Source organism: Lupinus angustifolius, chromosome LG09 (genome assembly GCF_001865875.1).
Source record: "Lupinus angustifolius cultivar Tanjil chromosome LG09, LupAngTanjil_v1.0, whole genome shotgun sequence".
Classification (NCBI taxonomy): Eukaryota; Viridiplantae; Streptophyta; class Magnoliopsida; order Fabales; family Fabaceae; genus Lupinus; species Lupinus angustifolius.
The window spans coordinates 641,769-665,820 of record NC_032017.1 but is presented as its reverse complement, the minus strand read 5'-3'; the positions used below and the strand labels follow the sequence as shown (position 1 = coordinate 665,820).

General features: G+C 30.8%; 3 protein-coding genes across 3 annotated transcripts in view; all 3 read right to left on the bottom strand.

The window, feature by feature from the left end:
• Positions 769-14,389, bottom strand: LOC109356145 (putative GPI-anchored protein pfl2). The gene is made up of 3 exons (XM_019599481.1): positions 14,379-14,389; positions 1,572-1,792; positions 769-1,535 (listed from the first exon to the last, which is right to left on the bottom strand). Exons 2-3 carry the CDS (start codon positions 1,735-1,737, stop codon positions 769-771), a joined length of 933 nt encoding a protein of 310 aa, XP_019455026.1. The 5' UTR covers positions 1,738-1,792; positions 14,379-14,389.
• On the bottom strand, positions 14,779-17,011 carry LOC109357519 (protein trichome birefringence-like 19). The gene is made up of 2 exons (XM_019601524.1): positions 16,517-17,011; positions 14,779-15,567 (listed from the first exon to the last, which is right to left on the bottom strand). The coding sequence occupies exons 1-2, from the start codon at positions 16,979-16,981 to the stop codon at positions 14,788-14,790; spliced, it is 1,245 nt and encodes a 414-aa protein (XP_019457069.1). The 5' UTR covers positions 16,982-17,011; the 3' UTR covers positions 14,779-14,787.
• Positions 21,617-24,052, bottom strand: part of LOC109357269 (protein trichome birefringence-like 19) — a 6,604-nt gene continuing 4,168 nt past the window's right edge. The window contains exon 2 of the mRNA XM_019601098.1: positions 21,617-22,546. Coding sequence (XP_019456643.1) covers positions 21,752-22,546 — 795 coding nt within the window. The 3' untranslated portion in view covers positions 21,617-21,751. The remainder of the gene's footprint in view (positions 22,547-24,052) is intronic.

The following is a 24,052-nucleotide window of genomic DNA, read 5'->3' as shown; positions in this document are numbered from 1 at the left end:
AAGACTTTATACAATGAGACATGCATTATATATTTAATTGGGTCTAGGTCAGGTTCGTGTTGAAAGATTGACCAAGTCGATATTTGGAGTTGGGTTAGTTTCAGGTGTAGGTTTCGGTTAGTTTCAGGTGTAGGGTCGGGTCCGGTTGAAAAAATGACTGACCAAAATTTAGGGTCGGGTAAGAAAAATGCTTATCCGGCCCAAACCGACTCTGCTCACCCGTTATCGAAATGATCGTCAACATAAAAAGGAGTTAGTGCTCATTTAATTCTCCACTTCACGATAATGTTCATTGGAACGATTGTTGTTAGGTAGAGAAACTAATACATAAAATAAAGAAAGTGAATTTTTATATTGAAGTAGGTTAGTATTTGTTTATTTGGATTACTACAGAATGAAATTTAGAATTATTAGGTTGGAGAAAAAAATAAATTAATACTAACAAAAAAGTGAGATGATAGGAGGAAATAATTAATGGAAGTTCCAAATTTTTGAGATCTCATTGATGAGACATGTAGAAATTTAAGATGACAAAAATTAGTCAAATTCAATATAAGTCGGTCAAATTAATTTATTTATATAGGTAAAAGCCATTGCAAACATAAAATAATAATCATCTAAGCAATAACTACAAAGAAAAATATAAACGATAGATAAATTCAAATAAAATGAAACTAACTAATTACATAACATAATGATCAATCCAAATAAATGTAACAAAAGCATGACTTAGTTTGAACCCTAACTGGTGGATTCTGCAAGCCTTAATTAGATCTGTTTCTTATAGTAGCTGTACGCCCATAACAAGGTACAAACCACAAGAGCACCAAACCCAAAAATGGACAAGAATGGTGCAATTATGAGGAACAAAAAGGTGCCGATTGGGACCCATATGGGGCTTGTGATGATGATAAGTGGCATGAAAATGATGGCTAGGCCTATAAGTATGATGAGTAGAATGAGCCCTAGTATTAGAAATCGACGAAGGAAGTTCCATAATGGGGTTATCAAGATACCAAGTTGCTTGCCCAAAATAGAGACAAAGTTTTGAAGAAAAGATGGTAGGAGAGATGAAAGAGAAGTCAATGGGGTAAGTAATAGTGTTGGGTTTAGGGCACTTTCAAGGGTTTTGATAAGTGTGGTTGAGTTGGTGATATCAACAAGGGAATCCAAAGTGTTTGTGATTGTAGAGAGTGGAGATAAGAGTTTAGAAGGTTTTGGAATAATGTCTATGGTGGAGGAAGTGATATTGGAAGCTAATGATGAGAAGATATTTGAAACATCTTTGAGTGGGTTTGAGGAGATGATCTTAGTAGAATCTTGGAGAATATTTTTGGAGAAGATGTTGGAAGTTTCTGAGGATAATATGTGTGAAGTATCTGTGAGAGTGTTCGAGACAACCTTTGATGCATCAGTAAGAGTGTCTGAGACAACATTTGAGACAACATTTGATGCATCAGTGAGAGTGTCTGAGATAACCTTTGATGCATTAGTGATGAGTTTGTCCGGGGAGGAAATGATTTTAGAAGTAGTATCTAAGAGAGTGTTTGGGGAAATGATTTTAGAAGTATCTTTGAGAGTTTCAGATACAACCTTAGAAGCAACTTGAAGAGGGTTTGAGGAAAGAGTTTTAGAAGTTTCTGAGAGAACTGTGGATGGAGTTTTGGTTATTTGAGAGATGGAATCAATGGAGGAATGAACAGCACTGGTGACTCCTGTTGTGAGGTTCTTCAACATCTTGAGAATGTGAAATTATTGATGAATGATGAAAAATGAAAGGGGAGTGAAATTGCTGGTGCAGGTGTGACTTAGAGGACCATATATAGTGGGGACTTGAATTGATTGGCTTTGTATTAAAGAAACTGAAGACAAGTGAATATATAATGTAAGAATCAAGCATTATTTTAAATCAAGCATTATTTTAAATTGCACATTGCAATTATAGTTCTTGCTAGGTGTGAGCAGGAGTCTACCCTACTCGCTCACCCGACTTGGCCTGACTATGATTGAGCCGGAATATGGTTGAGTCTCACCGGGTTTAGGACTGAGTTCAGATTTAAAAATTACTCAGTCAATATTTAGGGCAGGGTAAGGGACAAGCATGACCCGTCCCGACCCGTCCCATGGTTACTCGTTTATCATGTTTGTATGTGTTTTTATTCGATTATGTATAGAATAATGTCATCTCTTTCGTCGAAAATAACATTGATTCTCTAATTTTTTCACTATATGTAGATGATTAATAATATATGTATATATATATAATTTCATATGGAAAATTACATATCTATAATAATAAATAATATTGAAAAGACTTTATCCAAAATGATATGTATTATATTTAATCGGGTTTAGGATCGAGTTTAAAGACTATCCCAATCAATATTTAGGATTGGGTAAGTTTCAAGTCTAGGACTAAGTTCAAATTCACAAAAACGACCCAATTAACATTTAGGATCTAGTAAGGAACAAATATTATCCGACCCAACTATGTTCATCACTAGTTGTGGCCGCATTAGCCACATTTTTCACAATTAGTATACACACAATCCAATCCAAGTGTGAGCACAATAAGAGTATAAAATATTAGATTGAAGAGAGGTCATCTTTCCTATTTTTCTTATCCCACATCATGTACAGCCAATTATGTGTTGGGTCAAGTCAATTAGACATCATATTTAACTCATACTCTCTGAATTCACTTTCCTCCATATGAACTACGAATTGGTTCACATGTACCGTTTCGATGTAAGTTGGTATCTCGGTTTGTATCACTTGTATTCATGAGTCAATGATAATTAAAAATGAATGATGAATGATACATTAATTGTGTACAAAATTCTTACACTATACATATTTTTTTCTTAATTATTTATGATTAATACTTAATAATAGTAATACAAGTAGAAAGAACATACCAATTAAGTGGTTTAACTTATGAAGCACACAGTGTTTCCTTGTTTTCTATTGCCTCTTTAACTCTCCTTACCACTGCTATGGCAAAAGATGATAGAATATTTTTTTCTCCTAAGTTCATGTTCACAAAGTTGTTGAAAATTAACATAAAATGCAAGGCTATTCTCTCCCTTTTCAGAAGGAAAGAACATCAATGCTTAAAAAATTGTCTTTTCCTTTTTACCAAACCATGAACATTCTTTTTTCATAATTCCATCATTTCAATCCTTCAAAAATAACCAAAACATCTTCATAATATTGATTTTTTTTTCTAAGACAAAAGCAATCTCAATATTATATCATTTTATGTAATCTAACCAATAACTTATTACTTGAATAAGTAATTTATTAACTCAACTGAGTAGATGACAGATTTATGTTTAATAAATATGACAAATTGCAACGTCACTAAATTTAATCTATATTATTGCCATGAATAGCACGAGTTTAATAGATAACTGATTCTTATGTATTTGTCACATTTTTTTTTAAATTTTCAACTTATGGACTCAACAGTTATAACTATTAAGTTTTCTTGAAGATTTTCAGTAAAAATATGGACAGGAACTCATAGAGATTAGAGAACGTGTAGGAGGGTGGGCCAATCATCAATAGAGATAATAGATTTAATCTCAGTTAAAATAGACTTTTAAATTAGGTGTGAACACTCTCTTTTAATAAAATAAAAAATAACAATTTTTTTTGATCAATTTTAGTAAGGTAGGTGTGTATGGATTTGGAGGAGTATCATTGGCAATTTGGGTCATACCCATGGAACCCACCCGCCCGCATGTTTTGGGCAGGCAGGGTATAAAAAATATGCTCATCCGCCCTAAAATGCCCGCCCAACATGCCATTTTTGCCCTCAGGCATTTTAAATGGGTAGACAGTGTGACCTACGAGCATCAATGAATACTACAATAAGAAATTTTGTGGGCCAAGTATGACAAGAGTAATTCATGTTCTCACCACTCGAGTATAATGTAGCAATTTTCCGAAATATGACATCTTATTAATTATCTATATGTACAGTTTATGAAAAATAATGTGTTATATTTTGTGTTTTGAATCCTACTGTCACATGTAATCTCAAGTATGATAACATGACTATTGCAATGTTTTAGCAGTGAAATAAAAAATAAGAGACAATATATAATATCTTGTAATGTTCCGTGTACTAGATCATTTTTAGTGTTTTTTTAATTTGGTGGCCCGCAAGCCCGCCCTACCCATGTTTAGGGCGGCCCGTAAGTCCGTCCTATCCATGTTTAGGGCGGCCCGCAAGCCCGTCCTACCCATGCTTAGGGTGGACAGGGCATGATATTTCATGTCCGCCCTAATTTTGGTGGGCATTGTGTAGGCATGGGCAGGATGGGCAAGGTGGCCCTAATTGCCAATACTAGTCAGGAATAAAGTTCAATCTTAACATCTTTATTATAATAGTTTAATCAATTTTAGTTCATTATTTTAATGAAACCAACCAAGCCTATTTCAAATCAATTTAGAATAGCAGTTTTTGGATAATAGGATAATATCAAGCAAATCTTTATGGATTCAAGAATCTTTATACTTGTTTGCGACAATCCAATTTGGTATTTTCATTAATCAATTAGCAAAATGACGATGTTGTTGTTGACTTGCCTCTAAATACTTAGCATTGCAGCAAATTCTGTTATTTTAAGCTTTTATTTCTCTACTTTTAACTCTTCAATTTTTGTCTCTCTTGACAAATTGACATTTGGTGGCAATTTTTGTTTTGATTCTTATTTATGCGAGGAAAGCCTAAAGGACACCATGGGTGATATGGTAAAAAATCACAACATCTTATAGGGTATCCTATGAAATGGATGGGGTTTGGAGCACAACAATTATTGGAGTCTAAGCCAAGCCAACCATGTATCTTGCCACTCAAGCAATCTAATGATGAACCAGTTGGCCTCGAGGAAAAGCATCAAAGTATGACATGAGTCGTTGACCGAGACTATACTGCCAAAATGGCCCATGATGTATCGTACCAAGCACAAGGCGCCTCGGTTAGGATTGGCGCATCAAGCATGGGACATGGTGCATCAAGCACAATCAGCATTGGCGCATCAGGCACGAGACATGGCGCATCAAGCATGGTCAACATGGGCGCATCATGCATGCGACTTGGTGTGTAAGCCTGACTCGGTCAGATTGGGTTCTGATGAATCAGTTGGCATTTCAATATATCTCGGTCAGAATATTGTCACATGGGCATTTAATTGACACATGTGTTTTAGATGAGCTATTTTTGTATATTCTCAAATGGAGTAAGTGTTGAGTTAGTTAGGGTGGTTAGTAATAGTTTTGGTTTAGATTTACTTCTCTTTTGTTAGTTAGCTTGTAACTTAAGCAAGCTATACTCTTAAGTCTTTATAGCTTGTGTGTATAAATTGTACATTCAACTCATCAATCAATAAGAAGAAAATGAGGTATATTTAGCAAAATTGCAATAACAATTCCTCTTGGATGGGAGTTCTGAATTTGGGCACAATTTGTGAATATTAGTTTATGTTTCTTAGTTATTTTTATGCAACATAACACACAATCATCAAAAAGTTGTTAATCATTATTTTTGTTATAATATGCCTATATGATTTTCTTCTAATGCAATTCTTTTTGGTTCGACATAATCATATATTATACTACAATTGAATCTTGAAAGAGATGCAAGTGTAAAATAGTAAAGTGTTAACTTATATATCTTATTTGTTGATTAAAGATTCCTAAAAACATAAGTTCAAACCAATTCATGGTTTGTAACTTTGTACATAAGAATAATATGCAAAAAGTGCAATCCAATCAATGAGTTGTTACTTAAAACAATAAAAGAGTGATAAATAATAAATCTAACCGCTAACATTTACTTCTTGTCATTTATTTTCCGTATCTAACTTTTACTTTCTGTCATTTACTTTCTGCAACTAACATTTACTTTCCGTCATTTACTTTTACGCAACTAAAATTTATTTATTGCTTTATTCCTTTATTCTTTATACCAAACATTTGAAAGAAGTGGTACGATTAACTGTTAACTTAATTATTTTGTTCATTTTATTATTCATTAATACCAACATTTCGTAAGAAATCGTATGGTTAACTTAATAAAATGAGACCGACCTTAATGGTATGGTTAAAAGGAACCCGAAAAGGTAGTAAATAAAAAAAGTCACTAAATAAATTGTTCCTCATTCATAACTCAAAATTAATTAAATAAACTTGCAACAACTCGAATTAACATTTCAACAAAGTGACATATTTGTTGTTGAGGGGGGAATTCCTGTTGCGGAGATCTGCTTTCAAAAAATACTTGCTGGGAAGTTAGGGCTATAGTGTATGACCATCTAATAGGGTATGAGTTTGAAAAGGGATATGATGTATGGGTTCGTCATGATGGGGTTCTAAAAGATATGGATCTTGGTGATTGCATGAATGATAATGATGATTCAGTTGATGGTATTGAAGGATTATTACGTGATACATTTAGAGATGTGGCAAAAGACTATGAACTTAACAAGGGCCTTAGCGATAATGCTAAAAAGTTTTATAATCTAATTGAAAAAGCACAACAAGAGTTGTACCCATGTTGTAAGAATATCTCTACATTCTCATTCATGGTTCGATTGTACTTGTTGAAATGTCTCCATAGGTGGAGTAATGCATCAATGAATTTGTCTAACAGTACATGGCATGTGGTACAAATACCTTATAATTTCCCCATTGGTCTTGTATGAAGGTTGAGTATTCTATTTTAACATTAATAATCACTGAACAAAAATTGCCAGGAAATGACATTGATGTCTACCTCCAACCAATAGTTGATGATTTGAAAGTATTGTGGGAGTCATGAGTAGAAACTTATGATGCTTCAAAAAATCAAACTATTTATATGAGAGTAGCACTAATGTGGACTATTAATAACTTCCATGTGTATGTTATGCTGAGTCGGTGGAGTACAAAAAGGAAACTCACATGCCCTTGTTGTAATTATGAAACTAATTCAGCTTACCTGATGCATAGTCGAAAAATGTGTTATATGGACCATCACGTTTTTTGACTATGGATCAAATGCAAAAGCTTTTAATGGGTGACACCAAATTGTGTTGTCCTAAAGGATGCAAAAATTCCATATGTTGTGCATCAAATATTTCAAGATGTCTCAATGTAGTTGAAAGGAAAATTTCTTATTATAAGAGTCGCGATGCATATTTCATACTACATTATTTGCTTCAAGTTGTAGTGAAAATTACAATGTCTAGCCAAGTTGCCCATCCTATAATTCGCCTATGTTCATTTTTTCATTGTCTATGCTAATACGTTACTGGCACATGACTATATATATGGTGTAGCAAATGCAACAATTATCTATTTCCAAAATGGGCACATGACCAAAGACAACGGTTTTCTTGTCGATGTAGACAATGAGCATGGTTTTAAAGTTATTATCTATATACACAATAGTCATGATTGACAAGGTGTTGCCCATAAACACAAATGACCACGGGTTTCAAACTATTGTCTATATACATGTTGAAAGCAAATTTCTACACCAGGAATTCCCCTCTCAACAACAAATGTGTCACTTTGTTGAAAGGGTTTTCAAGTTGTAAGTTTATTTATTTAATTAGAATGATGAGCGATGAATAATTTATTTAATTAGTGAGTTTATTTATTACTCTCTTTTCAGGCTCCTTTTAACCATATCATAAAGGTCGGTCTCATTTTATTAAGTTAACCATATTAGTTCTTACGAGAGGTTGGTATCAAAGAATAATAAAATAAACAAAAGAATAAAGTTAGCAGTTAACCGTACCACTTCTTTCGAAGGGTTGGTATAAAGAATAAAACAATAAAGCAATAAATAAATGTTAGTTGCAGAAAAGTGAATGACAGAAAGTAAATGTTAGTTGCGGAAAATAAATGACAGAAAGTAAATGTTAGTTGTGAAAATTAAATGACATAAAATAAATGTTACTGGTTAGATTATTAATTTATCACTCTTTTATTGTTAAGTAACAATTCATTGATTGAATTTCACTTTTTACATATTATTCCTATGTACAAAGTTACAAACCATGAATTGGTTTGAACTTATGTTTTTAGGAATCCTTAATTAACAAATAAAATTTATAAGTTATACTTTACTATTTACACTTGCATCTCTTTCAAGATTTAATTGTAGTATAATATAAGGTTATGTCGAACCACTGAGAATTGCCTAACAGAAATGTTATCATACTTTGTATCTTTTGTAAAAGTTAGAAAATAACAAATAAAGTTGTTTTGGTGTTTTTATCAAGTGATAAACATGAAAAAGTAAGGAAACGAAGTATTTACAAATTCAAGAGGAGAATATGGTTAGAATCTATGAAGCACGGATTCGCCAAATACCCTCGCGTGTCGGTGTCCGACACGTATCCGACACGGATACGCTCAGATTCGCGAATGATACGTGTCCATAGAGTATCCAAAAATAAAAAAAATAATAAAATAAAAATAAATATCAAGACACGTATCAGATTCGTTTTCAATAAAATATAGGATATATAGATTCGTTTTCAATAAAATATAGGATATATAGATTCGTTTTCAATAAAATATAGGATATATAGATTCGTTTTCAATAAAATATAGGATATATAGATTCGTTTTCAATAAAATATAGGATATATAGATTCACTTTTATGATAAGATAGATTTGTTTTCAATAAACCCTCACTTATTTAAAAGTTACATCATACCAACTTACCATCACACCACTTTGACCCTTGAATAGCTGGTACTTTCCGATCTATAACGTCGTCAGTCGATGCTTAGTGTTACTACCTCTATCGCCATAGGTATGTTGTGAAGAGCAAACAGAAAAAGGCTTACCTTTCTTACTTCTTAGTTTCTTTTTGCTTAATATGTTTATAAAGAGAAGAGGATGTGTGAGTATTAATAGAGAAGATAAATAAAGGGCATACCTTTATTTCTTAACAGAGAAGAGAAGAAAGATGGTAGGAGAGAATATTTTGATTTACTCTTATAATTTTATCATATTTTATGTACTTTTTTATTCATTTATACGCGTATCCCTGAATGTATCGTATCCTACATTTTAGAATAAATGTGTGTCGACGTATCGGATACGTATCGTATCCGATACACGTATCCGTATCTATGCTTCATAAGTTAGAATGATAGAATAATTTCTTGAACAATATCAACATAAGAATTTATGCAAGTTATGTGTTATTCTTTGATTAAACCATACACCATTTCTGAACCTTCCATCTAGTGTCCTAGCATAAGAAAGATGATTTTCAAACCTTGCATAATACACTAAACAATAGTTAACTGCCAATCGTCAAAGTAGGTTATCACACCCTACTTCAGGCTCTGTTTACATTGTTTAGCCTTGAATACAAGTTGCTTAAAATAGATGTTTTGATATGACAAGTGAACTAAGGTGTAGCTTATACTTTTTATTTTACTTGTCAACACTTAAAGAAGAAGCATGTTTTGGATCTTTAAATCAAGTTTTAGGTGATCAAGCTAAAATCGCTTTAAGAACTTCTTAAAGAATCAATATAACCAAAATAATAACTTGTATAAATCAAGAAGAAGATAAAAATACAAGAACTTACACCATAGTCCAACTTTTTGGAGCATTAACCATCCATCCAAAGATTACATGTTTTTGGTTCCAAATGAGGTTACAAAATCATGTTTTTGCATATCATTTGCCAACTCCATTCCTTCTTAATTTCTATGAATTAAACACCTAAAAACACCCTAAGCACAGCCTAAAATAAGAGAGAACCGAAATGGAAATAAAAAGAAGAATTTACAAAGAATGTACAATGTGTTAAAATGAGGAAATGGGTGTGCCTTTTATATGCAACAGGAGGGGCATCTAGCATCATTTCTTGGTCGTCTGGCCCCCTAGTCTGATCCATGGGAGCTAGCTTGGACAACCTATTATGGCTAGGCCACATGCATGGTGACACCTCCTACTTGCTTGTGTCATGCATGAGGTCATAAACTTGGCTCAGAAGCTAGCTTTGGCTGGTTGCTTAGCTTGTGACATTATTCATAACATAACCATTTTTCTAGGCCAAGCAACCATATTTCTGGTTGGCCAATGCCTAGCTGACCTGGTCCACGCTCAGCTTCCTGCTTGAGCAGCCTGACTGACCTGATGCACGTTCATCTGTCTACTTGAGCGGTCTGACTGACCTATGCACGCTCAGTTGTCTGCTTGAGCAGTCTGGCTGACTTGGTGCATGCTCAGCTACCTACTTGAGTAGTCTTCCTGACTTAGTACATGCTCAACAGCTTGCTTGAGCAGCTTGGTTGACCTGGCCCGGTGCCTGGTGCTTGGCTGGACAACTTTGTGAGCAACTTTTCTTTGACTTTAATTTCTTCCAACCATGACCAAGTTGCTTAGTCATGCTTAAGTTTAAGGATACACCTTACCATACTTAATTTTAAGCACATATGTGTCATGTATTTTGGCTCGATTTCTTCAAGGTGGAGTAAACTTTCTTTCTTCAAGCCTAAGCACTCTTTTTGGTCCAATTCCTACGAAACTCAAAGAAAACTTGCACAAGAGGTGATCAAAATATTATATTATTCAAACACATAAAATTTATCTAAAAAGTGTTGAATTAAGTTGGTTTTCACATTTTTGCATAGAATAAGTGCCACGAAAAATGTATGAAAATTAGGTATTTTTAGCACTTATCAATACACAGTGGCAACGATTTCACAACTGTTGCCTATAAACACAATGACAACGATTTGTAGCTTTCCTTTATGCCGTGGTTTTTAACCATTGTTTTAACATTGAACAAAAAATGTTGCCTATTTAAATATAAGACAACATACAGTTTTAAAAAGGTGTTGCCAAAAGTCAAAAATTATGGCCTAAATAAAAAGCAAGGCATCAGACTACCACATTTAAGAAATTGTTGCCTTTGGCAAAGAGAACTGTTTTTTTACTTTTAGCCACGGTTTTCAACTGTTTCCATAGGTCAAAAATGTTGTAGTGGACCTTAATGATTCGTGATGCATCCTATTATTGATGATTATGGGACAATACCAAAATTGACTTGTTATTTGTTTAATGTATGCTAATGAGAGACACGCACTACCCGAGAGAGTGAGATAAACACGTTGAGAGAAATGCACTTCTTAATTGAATGACATATGAAGTGTTTATTGATGGGGTTCTATTTTGGTTATACAACTAAGTATAATATGTTTTACTTGTGGACACCATCTATTGCATTAAGCCCTTGAGTTCATTATTCTAACTTGTCAAATTATATTGAGGAATCATAAGGGGAGTTGCATGCCATGATCTTTTAGTGTAGTTTATAAGGTTGAGAACCCAAGCATGCTTTTAAAGACTCTAGCGTGGACTTTTTTTTAGAACTAACAAAATTCTAAGTTGGAGAGAATTGTTAAATGCTAAAATATCGTATTTGTAGTATATCATATTTTATGGACTTAACTTTATAGTATATCATATTTTGTGGAAATCTTATGTAAGATTAAACAAAGTTATATCATTTCTTTTTTATGATCATTGTAATTACCAGATATATGTTTTTGTAAAATAAATTATGGTTGATAAGTATTCATAAACTCAAAGTCAAAGTCAAAATATTTTATTTTATCCCCAACACTTAAATTAGTTGTTGCTAACGATATAAGGCAAGAATCAAGAAATGATCTCAATGAAATAATAATGCATGGATCGTCGATTTTTCTATCATTATTTTAAGACTTATTTAAGATGACTAAAGGTTAAACAACTCGAGATCAAATAAAATTTAATATTTTATATAAAAAAAGTTGATATTATTGTAATAATGTTAGAATGATGTATTTTTTATTAAAAGCCTTTACTAAGAAACAATAAAACATTTCATTTTTCTTATTATTAAAATCTTTGTTATTTTGTAGGATTAATACATTTTGAAAATATTTAAGTGACTAATAAAGGAAAAAATAATTAGTTGGTTGGTCCAACAAAAGTTGAATTTCAGTTTTTCCATTAAGATGTAAGAAAATATCATTGTCATACTTAACAACATAGTATGTGTTAAAACTTATCTTGTCATCATTCTTAGATGACGAGTGACACACAGTACAAAGGGAAGTAAAATAATAGTTAATTGTAAAAAATTATTTTGATTCATTATAAAATGTACCAATAATTCTAAGGAGATGTTGCTTAAGTGAACAAAAGATGAGTGATTCCATAATCAATTTCTATTTGGAAATTTACAAATGATCAATTTATCCTAGATAATATATAATTAATTAAGAGTAAATTACACTAATACCCCTTAAAGTTTAACTTAATTACACTCATTATCATTCTTTATTTAAAAGATTACATCCATCTCCTCCACAAGGGCACTAAGTGTAATGCATTATGCATGTGTATAAATTACAGATGGTTTGTGTACGTGCAAAAAAATGAGAATTGATTTATGTAATTTCACTAAAACTCATGAGGTGTCAGTGTAACTTACTCTAATAATAATGATAATCGTAACAATAGGAATATAATAATAATAATAATAAATTTCTATTATTCTTTCTTATCTTAATATTGTGATTATTTAGTTGTTTTATCATAAAATAAAATTATATTATGATGTTTTATATTCTTTAATAAATAAATCATGATAATAATTACAAGAAATAAATTAGAATATATAAATGATTGTAATATCTATGCGTTAAGATTTATATATAGTCCTTATATTATTCATCATTCATTTACATTATTTTTTGAAAAGTTAATAATGATAAAACATAAATAGTGAATGATATAATGACTGTGTATAAAACTTTACACTACTGCTACATACATCTTTTTTTTTTTCTCTGTATAAATTTTTGGAAGTTACACACTTGATGTACTTCATTCACTTCTAACTGAGATAACACATTTATGAACAAACTACTACACTCATGAATCTTATGACCATAACACATTAAACAAATGTAGAAACAATACTTGAAAGACATTTATGAAGTATCAATACTTGAAAATGTAGAAACAAACTTATGAGTTATGAGCATAACACATTAAAAAATAAGACGTGATTGTATTAGGAAAAATTAACCCATACATAACTTTAAGGTGACATATGTCTTCTTTAAAAATAAAGCCATACACGACCTAGCTTAAAGGTCTGGTTCGGGTAAAAATCTCATGTGACTATAAGATATTTTGTGTATTTATTTCTCAAAAAAAGTGTATATGTGACCTTAAAGTCAAGTATGGGTAAAAAAATGTTAGAATTTCATTTTGATTAATAAGATATTAATCCTATAAGTATTTTGACACATATAATAAAATAAAAATATAAATACATATCTGAATTGATATTCTTAGATATTTCCATTGGTATCCTTTAGTCTTTAGAGTTAGAAGGTATGATGATTTTTCTCCATCAAATTCTAAATTATGCAACGGACTTTCTGTTTTTAAAAAAATTGTTTGTAACTTGGTGTGTTGAGTACCATAATTGTTTTTGATGTGTTAAGTGTTAACATATGATGTTCCATTTATAACCTATAAGTCAATTGTTTGGTATCAACTCATTAAATCTGTATCAATTATTAGTTTTAGAAGTCCTACAAATTGTCAAAATTATATCACTTATTTCATAACCCATCGAATAAATAGGTTACATAATTATACTAAATATATAATTTATATGTTAACTAAAATTGTAAATTTCTAAAAAAAAAAACACCTCATATGTGGCCATAAGGTTGTGTTTTTATTTTTAATATCACGTATGAAAAAAAACATATGTTACCTTATTAAGGTCATGTCCGAGAACACGACAAATCACAAAATATATACTTTAATTGTTACGCCAATTTTATGTTGGGAAGATCACATACAAGATAAAGTGAGTGTTGAGAAATATGACAAAAGATAAGATATATAAAGATTATTTTTTGCATTTTAAGAAGAGTGAGAATCCACGAACTCTAAGAGATTTACTCCACATCTTAACTATCAATTTTTTCTAATGATTTAGATTTACTCACTAATTCAAACTATTGAATTTCTCTAGAATTGATGGTTAGGATAAAGAGTAAGTTTAAAAAACTTACCCCTAGAGTGAGGAGATCTCCCCTTCTTTTCTTAAAAAAAAGTACTAGATGCTCAGTCTTAAAATGTGGGTCTATGAAATGCATGAATCAATTTACCCATTGGTTGTTTGTAACCTTGAAAGTCTTCCCATTTGGGCTTGAATATTGACCAATTTGAGAATCAAGACATGGATAGTAACAGCTAGTTCAATAGCCCAATAAAATGTGGATTCATGTTAATGAGATCACTTTTGAATATCATACTCTCATTTCAATAGGTAAACCACTTCAAAAAATGCAATTCCTTATTATACCCATCAATGTTCACATCTCTCTCCATTATCAAGGAGTACAAGACCCCCACTAGATCCCAGAAAAACTAAAAAGTCAATAATTCAATTCCTGAAAATAATACTTATTGAGAGAGACAATCACACATCTCAACATGGATTAGTTTCTTTACCCAAAATGAGGAGAGGATACTCTTAACGATACAAAAAGAAAACATTTTCATATAAAATGTTTTCACAAAACATCAAACATTATTCTAAAATACCAGCAAATTGCATTACATTTTCATTCCAAAAATGAATAATCAAATAGTATAATTTTATATATTTAACCTGCCAAATCAAATGTTCTTGCCAAATATATGTAACTTCACTAATAATTAAACCTTTAAATAAAAGATTTCTAAGTTTCCATTTTCAACATATGGAGCAAAATCTCATTCCATGTATCAATAGGACCAGGCAAACACCAATGAACACAATCATTATGTGTCACATTTTTGTTCCTTGAATAACCATAAACATAGTTATTAGGATGTCCATCAGGCCTCCTTAACATAATTTCAGTTGTATTTATCATCAAAAACTTCAAACCCTTTTTCCTAGCAATTTTTTCTGCTTCTATAAACTCCTTCACTTGAGTCATATAAGTGTCCAAAATATACCCATCAAATTTAATTTCTTCCTTTGTATAAGGCTTTGTCCTAGCACAATTCCCTCCTTTGTTCCAATCACCATTCTCAAAATGTGCTGGAGAAAATGTCCTTAAAAATGTTACACCCTTATACCCTTTGAGATTTATAATAGCCCTAAATGTTGTTCTAAATGCCTTCATGTATCCATAGTAGTGCGAAAAGTCTTTAATACCCTTTTGTTCACATTTATGGCATCCAATAACTTGGTCATTTTCATAGAATATTAGGGGCCTAAAGAACCATTGTCCAGCAGAGATAATGACAAAATCAAAGTTTTCAATCTCACTAGCCCATGCTTCATCAACATTATCTAAATATAGGTTCATGAGGCTGTTGTTAGAATGACCATTGAGGTCACTATCATTGGCTCTCACTAAAAATGGGGACCATAGTGCTACAAGGGTAAAATTGTAATCAGGATAGAACCAGCGCCAGAAATTTATGGTATTATTTGTATATCTCTTTGAAATATCCTCAGCATGAGCCACCTAAAAGAGTAAATCATGTAAATGAGTTTTGAGAAATTGTGAAACAAGTCATTAAGGTTGTAAATTGTGGATAACATCATCTAACAAGATTTCCGATATAATAAGAATTTTGTATATTGTCATTGCATTATTCACCATTCATTTTCAATTATCATTCACTCGTAAATAAAGTTAATATAAATTAACCTCTTATCAAATATCTTGTAACACAAAACTGTGTTATTTATGAGTTTGGTTAGAAAAATATTTATTACTAATTTTATCTTTCTAACGAATAACAACAAACAAGTGAACAAATCAAAATAAAGCTTGTTGGAACAATAAATGTCTCATCCACAACCACATCACTTCTAAATTGTGGTGCATTACAAAAATGTTTTTACACAGAACAAAATCAAAAGAGACAAAAATAATATTTTAAACTTTAAAAAATCTATAATGAACTTTCAAACACAAAAATCCACACCATAATAATTGTAAAGATCACTTTGTCATATCATTATTACTCATTAATCCAAATAGTCACAATTATGATTGTGAAAGCAACCATAAATCCATGTGTAAGGTCTTTTCATTTAAGCATGTAATCAAGGTTCAAAATTATGTTCCTCAAATTATGGTTTTAATCCACCTCAATTGTTATCCTAAACATAACATAATTGTGCTTGTAATCTCAATTTTCAACCTTGCATGCCATTCATTAACAACAATGGTTTTAAATGAATTTTTTCTTTCCATTATGTTTAAAGGAAAGAGAGGAGATCCATTTACTCCAGGAGTACGTTAAAAAAACTTACTCTACATATTAATCATTCATTCTATGAAAATCATTAGATTTTCGTAGAATGAATGATTAAGATGTGAAGTAGGTTTTTAACTTACTCATGTAATAACCCGATCTCGACCTAAAAATAAAAAAAACATAAAAAAGGTGAAACTTAGAACTTACATGATTTAGAAGGCACAACAATGAATTCATTTGGTTCCTCCCAACTGAGTCACCAACAAAAGCCATAGACTTTCCTTTAACAAGCTTCAAGAAATGATTTGCATCAAAAAGTGGAATCTCACATTCATATGGCTTCCATCTCCATTTGAGGAACACTTTATCAATTCTCCCAAACTTCATGCAATTTTGTTGCCCTATAATCAAAGGGCAAGTTTGATTATTGTAATAAGGTTCTTTACTATAAGGAACCCATTCACCAGAGAATATGTTGCATGGTTTTATTTTAGTGATGATTGTGAGGTTCAAATTGCTATCATATATCTTTGGTGGTGGTTGATTTGAGAACTTTATAATTGAAAAGTTTAAGATGATGAGAAATAGAGGAAATAAAAGAAGGATAACACTCTTGGAAATGTTTCTTGATGTGTACTTCTCATTGAGACTTTGTATGAACTGAAATTTCATGGCTGACTTAAACTATGTATACCAAAAGCATTGATGAACAGCTTTTATATATAGGTGTGGGAAGTATTTAAATAATAAGAATAATTAAAAATAAATACTTATAAAAAACTACTTCATACTTTTTTAAAACAATACTTTATCTAAAAGAAAATGAATTTAATGATAGTTTAAATGGGCTTAAATTTGTTTTTAATCTCTTGCCGCATTGATTTTAGATCTTGTAATTTCATTTATTTGAAGTTGTTCATACTTTTAGTCCTTAGCACTAAAGTTGGATAAAAAATGTTGACATGACTTAACACTAACACGACATGGCACGAGTGGGTAAAAATTAAAATTCTTGAATTTAAAAGCAAAATTCTATTTTTTTTATAATGACTCAAAAACAAATTCATATTTGTTTAGAAATTTCTCAGAGGTCACCTTGTCTCCAACTTCGTGATTTTTGATGTAAGTGAAACAGATTTTCGCAATTGAGCTTCGTCTACTTAGAGGATCATGAAGTTAGAGCCAAAGTGACTTCTGAGAATTTTTTTCGAATTTTTTTTATATAATATCTCTCTAAGCAATTTATCATCTGTCTTCAACAGATTAATAAAAACTATGTAGAAGTTCCTTTCGTTCTTCCTATATCTCTTCATTAATTACTGTAGCAAGTATATAGCTTTTATGGTCGATCTCACCAACATAAAACCAAATTGATTTTCAATGATATACATCTCTTGTCTTATCCTAAGCTCAGTTATCTTTTCCCATAGCATGACTCATTATCTTAATTGCTCTATATTTTGTATAATTTTGAATGTTTCCTTTTTTATGTGACCCAACAAATGCCTTGATCTCCTAGAAACTTCTTAGAGTGGATAAATATGTTATATGTTTCAATCATTTTATCATTAACCATACTTTTTAAAGCTTTTTTTACCTCCAAATCCCGATTTCTATGATAAAATATATAATTTTGACTCTCCTCTTTTATGTTTAGTCTATCAAAAAGCAAGGAATTACGTCCATCATTGAAAAACTTGTAAAATAGCTATTCCATCTTTAATTAAACCATTTTACTTGGTACAAGTCTATTGTCCTTCATTCCTAATCCCTTCGAAACCTTTAGACACTTGTTTCCTATCCTTGGTACCTAGATATTTATATAACCCTTGATATACTCTATCTTTTGCTTTGCTCGTCATTGCTTTCTTGGTCTATTTTTGAGCTACTTTGTATTTTGAAATTTCAGTATTTTTATACAATGATCATGCTTTATAACATTATTCATTTTCCACCTTAACTTTATCTTTGGTAATTTTGTCCCACCATCGTGATTCTTTATCCTTTAAGTCCAAAGCCTCTATATTCATCTAATGTCTCCTTTCTATCTTCCTAATTCCTTTTACTATCTCATCCCATATAATGTTAGCATTTCCTTGTACCTCCCAATATTCTTTCTTTAAAACTCTTTGATTGAATCTCACATGTTCCTCTCCCTTTAATCTTCACCATTTGATTCTTGAGATTCTATCTGAAATTTTCTCTTCACTCTATTATTGATCATTGCATCCATAACAAAATCTCTATGTTAGGTTGTCAATCTCTATATACATATGACTTTAGAGTTCAAGTAAAACTTTCTACTTGATTTCCTTATATAATAAATAAATCGATTTGAGAACATGCAATCTCAGTCTTATATATAATAAGATGTGTCTCCCACTTCTTAAAACACATGTTGACTATTGTAAAATCAAAAACAGAAGAGAAATCTAGAATATTCCTACCTTTTATATTTATTTCTCACATGTCATAAGCTCCATGAAAACTTTTGAATCATTTAGCTTACCTTCGTACATGATCATTAAGATCTAGTCCTAGGAAAATCTTTTCTTTGAGAGGTATTCCTTGCACATCCCTTCCAAATTCTCCCAATAAAATTTATTTTCATGTTCCTCTAGACCCACTTGTGGTCTAGAAGTAATAATTACACAAAAGGTGTATTTCCTTGTTAAAAACTTTAGGGAAATTACCCTATCTACTATCCTTTTTACATCCTTCAAATTCTTCTTCTATTCCATATCTACAACTATACCTGCCTAATTTATAAATCATGCATTAACGGTGTTCCACTAGTTAAAACCAGAATCGTCTAATTCCTTTGTCTTTTCCCTAATATACTTAGTTTCTTATAGGAACATAAAATTGATCTTCCTCCTAATAATTGTGTCTAATATTTCTATTAGTTTATCGTAAGAGTGTCTATATTGAATATTTTAATTTGTATCATAGATAAGTGAACTAGATTTTTTTCTGACACCCGCTCAGGCAAATATGAGAGCCTTTGCTTATTTTTCACTACATTTAGGGGTGATGTAGCGACCCTTTCTCTTTTGACAATTTACTTAAGCAATAAAGTGTGTTGTATCTAGGTAACGACCTACGATTAACACTATCACATCATTGATCCTTATCATAAAGGTTGATAAAGTATTATGATGATTATCAACTACCTAAACAACTAGGGGTACAAACATGTCAGACCACCTATCAAGAGCCTATAACAGACTAGGTTAGACCATACTTTTTTCGTATACAGACCATACTTTTGCTTTTTTAAAAAGCATATTTGGTTTAACATGTCAGACTTTAGAGCATCTAATAGACATATAAGTCTCACATATTAGTCTATTTAATTAAATTATATATATTTAAATTACAATAACACCCCTGAGTTTTAGCGAAATTATACAAACCACCCATCACTTTTTAACACCTACACAAACCCCCCTAATTTAATATTTCATTACACCGACCACCCCTATACGAGAAATAAGTGTAATCTTTTAAACAAAAAATATGATAAATGCAATTAAGTTAAACAAAACATGGTATATTGTGGAAACAAATCTAAATAATATATGAGTCAATATCTCTTTATTGTTTTTGGTTCGTTACTCTATATTATAAGAACGATTTACACAATATCTCTTTAGAATTATTGATGCATTTTGTAAAAAAAGTAATAAAGATACATTGATTTATATATTATTTGGACTTGTCTCCACAATATATCATATTTTGTTTTACTTAATTGTATTTATCACAATTTTTGTTTAAAAGATTATACTTATTTCTCACGTAGAGGTGATCAGTGTAATAAAAATATAAAAATTAGGGGGTTTGTGTAGGCATATAAAAGTGAGGGTGATTTGTGTAATTTCACTAAAACTCATAGCGTGTCAGTGTAATTTATTCTATTATATATTAATATTTATATTATACTACTTCATTATAACTAATATTATTATATGTGAAATTTTAATATAAAAATATTTAGAAAATATAATTTAATTACTAATGTAAGAAGAATCTATCTAAAATCAAACATGTTAACCTTTTTAAAGACAAACCTATTGACATATTTAAAGACCTTATAAAAATAATAGGTCTTTAAATAAACTAATAAAATATATCAATTTTTTTAATTCTTTAAAGACCATGTTAGCCTTTTTATGCTTTAATTCTTTTTAAATAGGTAAACAGGCTAAATAAAGACTGCTATGTTCTATATATATTCAATCTTTTTTAAGAAAAAGTGTGACTTAATTTATCTTCACTTTTAAATATAACCTTCACCTTTTATCTGAATTTAAAACTAACTACTTATAACATCAAACAGACATAGATATATTTAATTTACTTAATAACATTTTTTAATGGCTATTTTAATTTCATGGTGAAGCAACATTTTAATGACACTCTTTACTCTTTAAATTTAATTTAATTTTATATGATTTATGTTTTGGTATGGAGAAACCAGGGACTGAACTCAATTTCAATAGCAAAGATATTGAAGGGTAAAATATGAATGAGATACAAATCTTTCTCTTTGAGGGTGATGCCTCACACTTACTATTTGTGTATGCTCAAATGGAGTTTGTGATTAACTCTCCTAATGAACGAGAAAGTATAAATAGAAGTCTTATTTTCAAAATTGTATGCATCAGAATCATTTTTCAGATACCCACCCAAAGTGATTCAAAATTGATTCTTATCTATATATAAGAGAGAGATTCAGATTCCGACCATCGTCTTTCACACACACACACAAAAAAATGTTTAAAGTGTAATTATATGAAGGTAGATGTCTTCAACCGTTTATATGATTATTTAAAATACTCATGCGGTTATATGTTTCTCATTCAGTTTGTGTGATTCAACTCCTCTTTGAGGAGAGAGTCCATAGGGTATAGAATTTGTTTCGCATTTTTTATATCTTTTATATTTTAATAATACGTTGTTCATAGTATTTCTATTCTTATCCTTGGCACGCTAAAAGAGAATGTGACATGGCATTTTTAGAAAGATGTTTTTGTTAAAAGATGTTTGGGTAAATCTAATTCTTCAATGCTAAATGGGTATTGACCTAGTGATATAAGGTCTCGTTAGATTATTAGGATAATCAAAATGTCAAGTGTTCGATTCCAACTGGGAGCGACACTTATTAGGAGGAGCAGTAGTTTCTTACTCAAAGAAGTGAGGAATACCATTAATAATCCAAAAAAATATCTCACACTAAATAAAAACAATGAGTGACTCCCTTAGAATATCACTACATTATTTTTTATGTAGACCTTCACTAACATCACTGAAAGCATTAATCAAATTTTATCCTTCAAAGATTATTACATAATAATACGTGCTTGGTATTTTACAATTACAAGAAAGATAGCATAGAAAATTTATAAAATCTAATTTAAAATAATAATATTTTTTTCCCTAACGAAGCTTCTCTTCAACTGATTTCACACCCTCCATCTTCAACATTTGAAGCAGGAAATCGCTCCACGTGTCGATCGGTCCGGGTAAGCACCAATGAACACAATCGTTGTACAATGTCACATTCTCACTAGGCCAATGCCCATATTTACTAGGGTGGCCATCTGGTCTCAACAATGTTGCTTGTGTCGTATCGAGTAGTCGATATCTCAAACCTTTTTTCCTACCTTCTTTCTCTGCAATTTTGAACTCCTCCAATTGAATCATATAATACTCCAAATTGAGTCCCTCTAATTGTGTCTCATTACTTCTATATGGCTTAGTTCTAACACAATTCCCACCTTGATTCCACACCCCACCCTCAAAATGAGATGGTGCAAATGTCCTAAGAAATGTTATGCCCTTAAAGTTTTTTAAACTATTGATGGCTCTAAATGAAGTCCTAAATGCTTTTCTATAACCATAGTACATGGTTAAGTCAGTAACATTTTCTAATAAGCAATAGTGGCATCCAATAATTTTTTGTTCCTCATAGAAAACCATTGACCTTGTAAACCAATGTCCTCCATTGAGAATTACATAATCAAAATCTTCAATTTGGGTTATCCATTTCTCATCAGGCTCATCAAGGTAAAGATTGAAAAGGCCAGTGTAACCTGGACCCTTTGAATCTGATTGTTTGGATCTTACTAAATGGGGTGTCCAAAAAGAAGCCATAGTGAAGTTGTAGCTTTCATATTTCCATCTCATAAAGTAATCATCTCTTGTGTATGATATATCAATGGGCCATTCAGCCTGAGAATAAAATAACAACAACAAGACAATCATTTTGAGTATATAATGACCGAAGTTACTCAACTGACAACAATTCTTATATAAAATCGGAGAAAAATAAATTTATGTCATACAGCTATATATAGATAATTAAGATAAAAAATGAGTTAATAGTTATATGAATATTTGAAAAAGTCATGTATATTTGACCATTCAAAAAATACCAAACATTCTCTAATAATTGTTCTTATTTCTCATAATAACTATTGTTTTGATTTGAATCACTTCCATATAATCACTTCCGAAAAGAAAAGATGCAATTTTTTAAGCAAAATATATATGTCTATATAGCTATCGTTGCTACTATCAGATTCAGATTTGCTGACTTCACCAAAAAAATGAATTTAGTAAATCTATATCATTAGATAAATATATGACGATTAAATTTTTTAATCCTATTTTACTATAATCACAAGTCATCATATAGAAATCCATCTTTAAGAACATGATCTACCTCTTGGGGATTAGTATATTGCTTCTATTATATTATTTGTTTTTTTTTTGTCTCATTATGTTCATGTGTATGCTAAGAGTCTTAATGGTTATTTATTCACTATGTTTTTGGCTCAGTTTGGTTTTGCTAGATTATATCTTTGTCTCATAAGTAAACCATACATTAATTCTTTAATAAAACTTCATTTCTGATAATAAAAAGTACATTAATAGTAATTGTGGAAGTTGATCAAATAGAAAGCTTGACCAAGAAAAAAAAGCTTCCTTTGTTTGAAATGCGAATATTTGTTTAATAAACTTTATAATTTATATAGACTGCCTATAAATGAATTTATTTAGGTTGAAGAACAATTCTATTAAAAATGATTACTAATATATATTCATACCACCCACTACTCCAAAATCTCTAGATAATCTTCCAAACTATATATATAGTTAGGAAGGGTAATAGGGCGGGGTTGGGTTTGCACATATCCAAACTTGAACCTGAAATTCAAAACCTGAACCAGAACTCAAACTTAACGGGGTTGAAAATAAAAATACCATCTCCGAACTCGGAAAAAAACCCGAAAATAATAAAGTATTAAGGAAAATATGATATTATTTTTGTGTAATTTTTCTCTAACATTTCTATTTTTTTTCTTGTATTATTTCATTTCTTTTATGTTTGAAGATCTAATAGTATGTAAAGTAAAATTAGAAATTAAAAACAATTGGCAAATAATAGAAATTTCAATTTTATATTGAATTACCTTACTTCGGGGTGGGTTCGGGTTAAGGTCTTTACTATACTAAACCTGAACCCGAACTCAATCACATTGAGCTTTCCCTGTTAAATTCGGGTTCGGTTCGGGCGGATACCCACGGGTTCGATTTTTATTGTCATCCCTATATATATTGATTATATATGAGTTTTATATAATATTACTACATCATTTTTTATTTATGTTTAATTATTATTAACTCTTAAAAAATACAAATTAAAATACAAATAAATGGTAGATAATATATATA

Bases quoted from the DNA above. Each gene is read 5' to 3' on its own strand.
- LOC109356145 (XM_019599481.1), bottom strand. From the start codon at position 1,737: ATGTTGAAGAACCTCACAACAGGAGTCACCAGTGCTGTTCATTCCTCC. The intron at 1,536-1,571 runs ATACTTCTAAAA...ACACTCTCTTAG, and splicing joins TGTATCTGAAACTCTCAAAG to ATACTACTTCTAAAATCATT.
- LOC109357519 (XM_019601524.1), bottom strand. From the start codon at position 16,981: ATGAAATTTCAGTTCATACAAAGTCTCAATGAGAAGTACACATCAAGA. The intron at 15,568-16,516 runs GTAAGTTCTAAG...TTACTCTTTTAG, and splicing joins TGTTGTGCCTTCTAAATCAT to GTGGCTCATGCTGAGGATAT.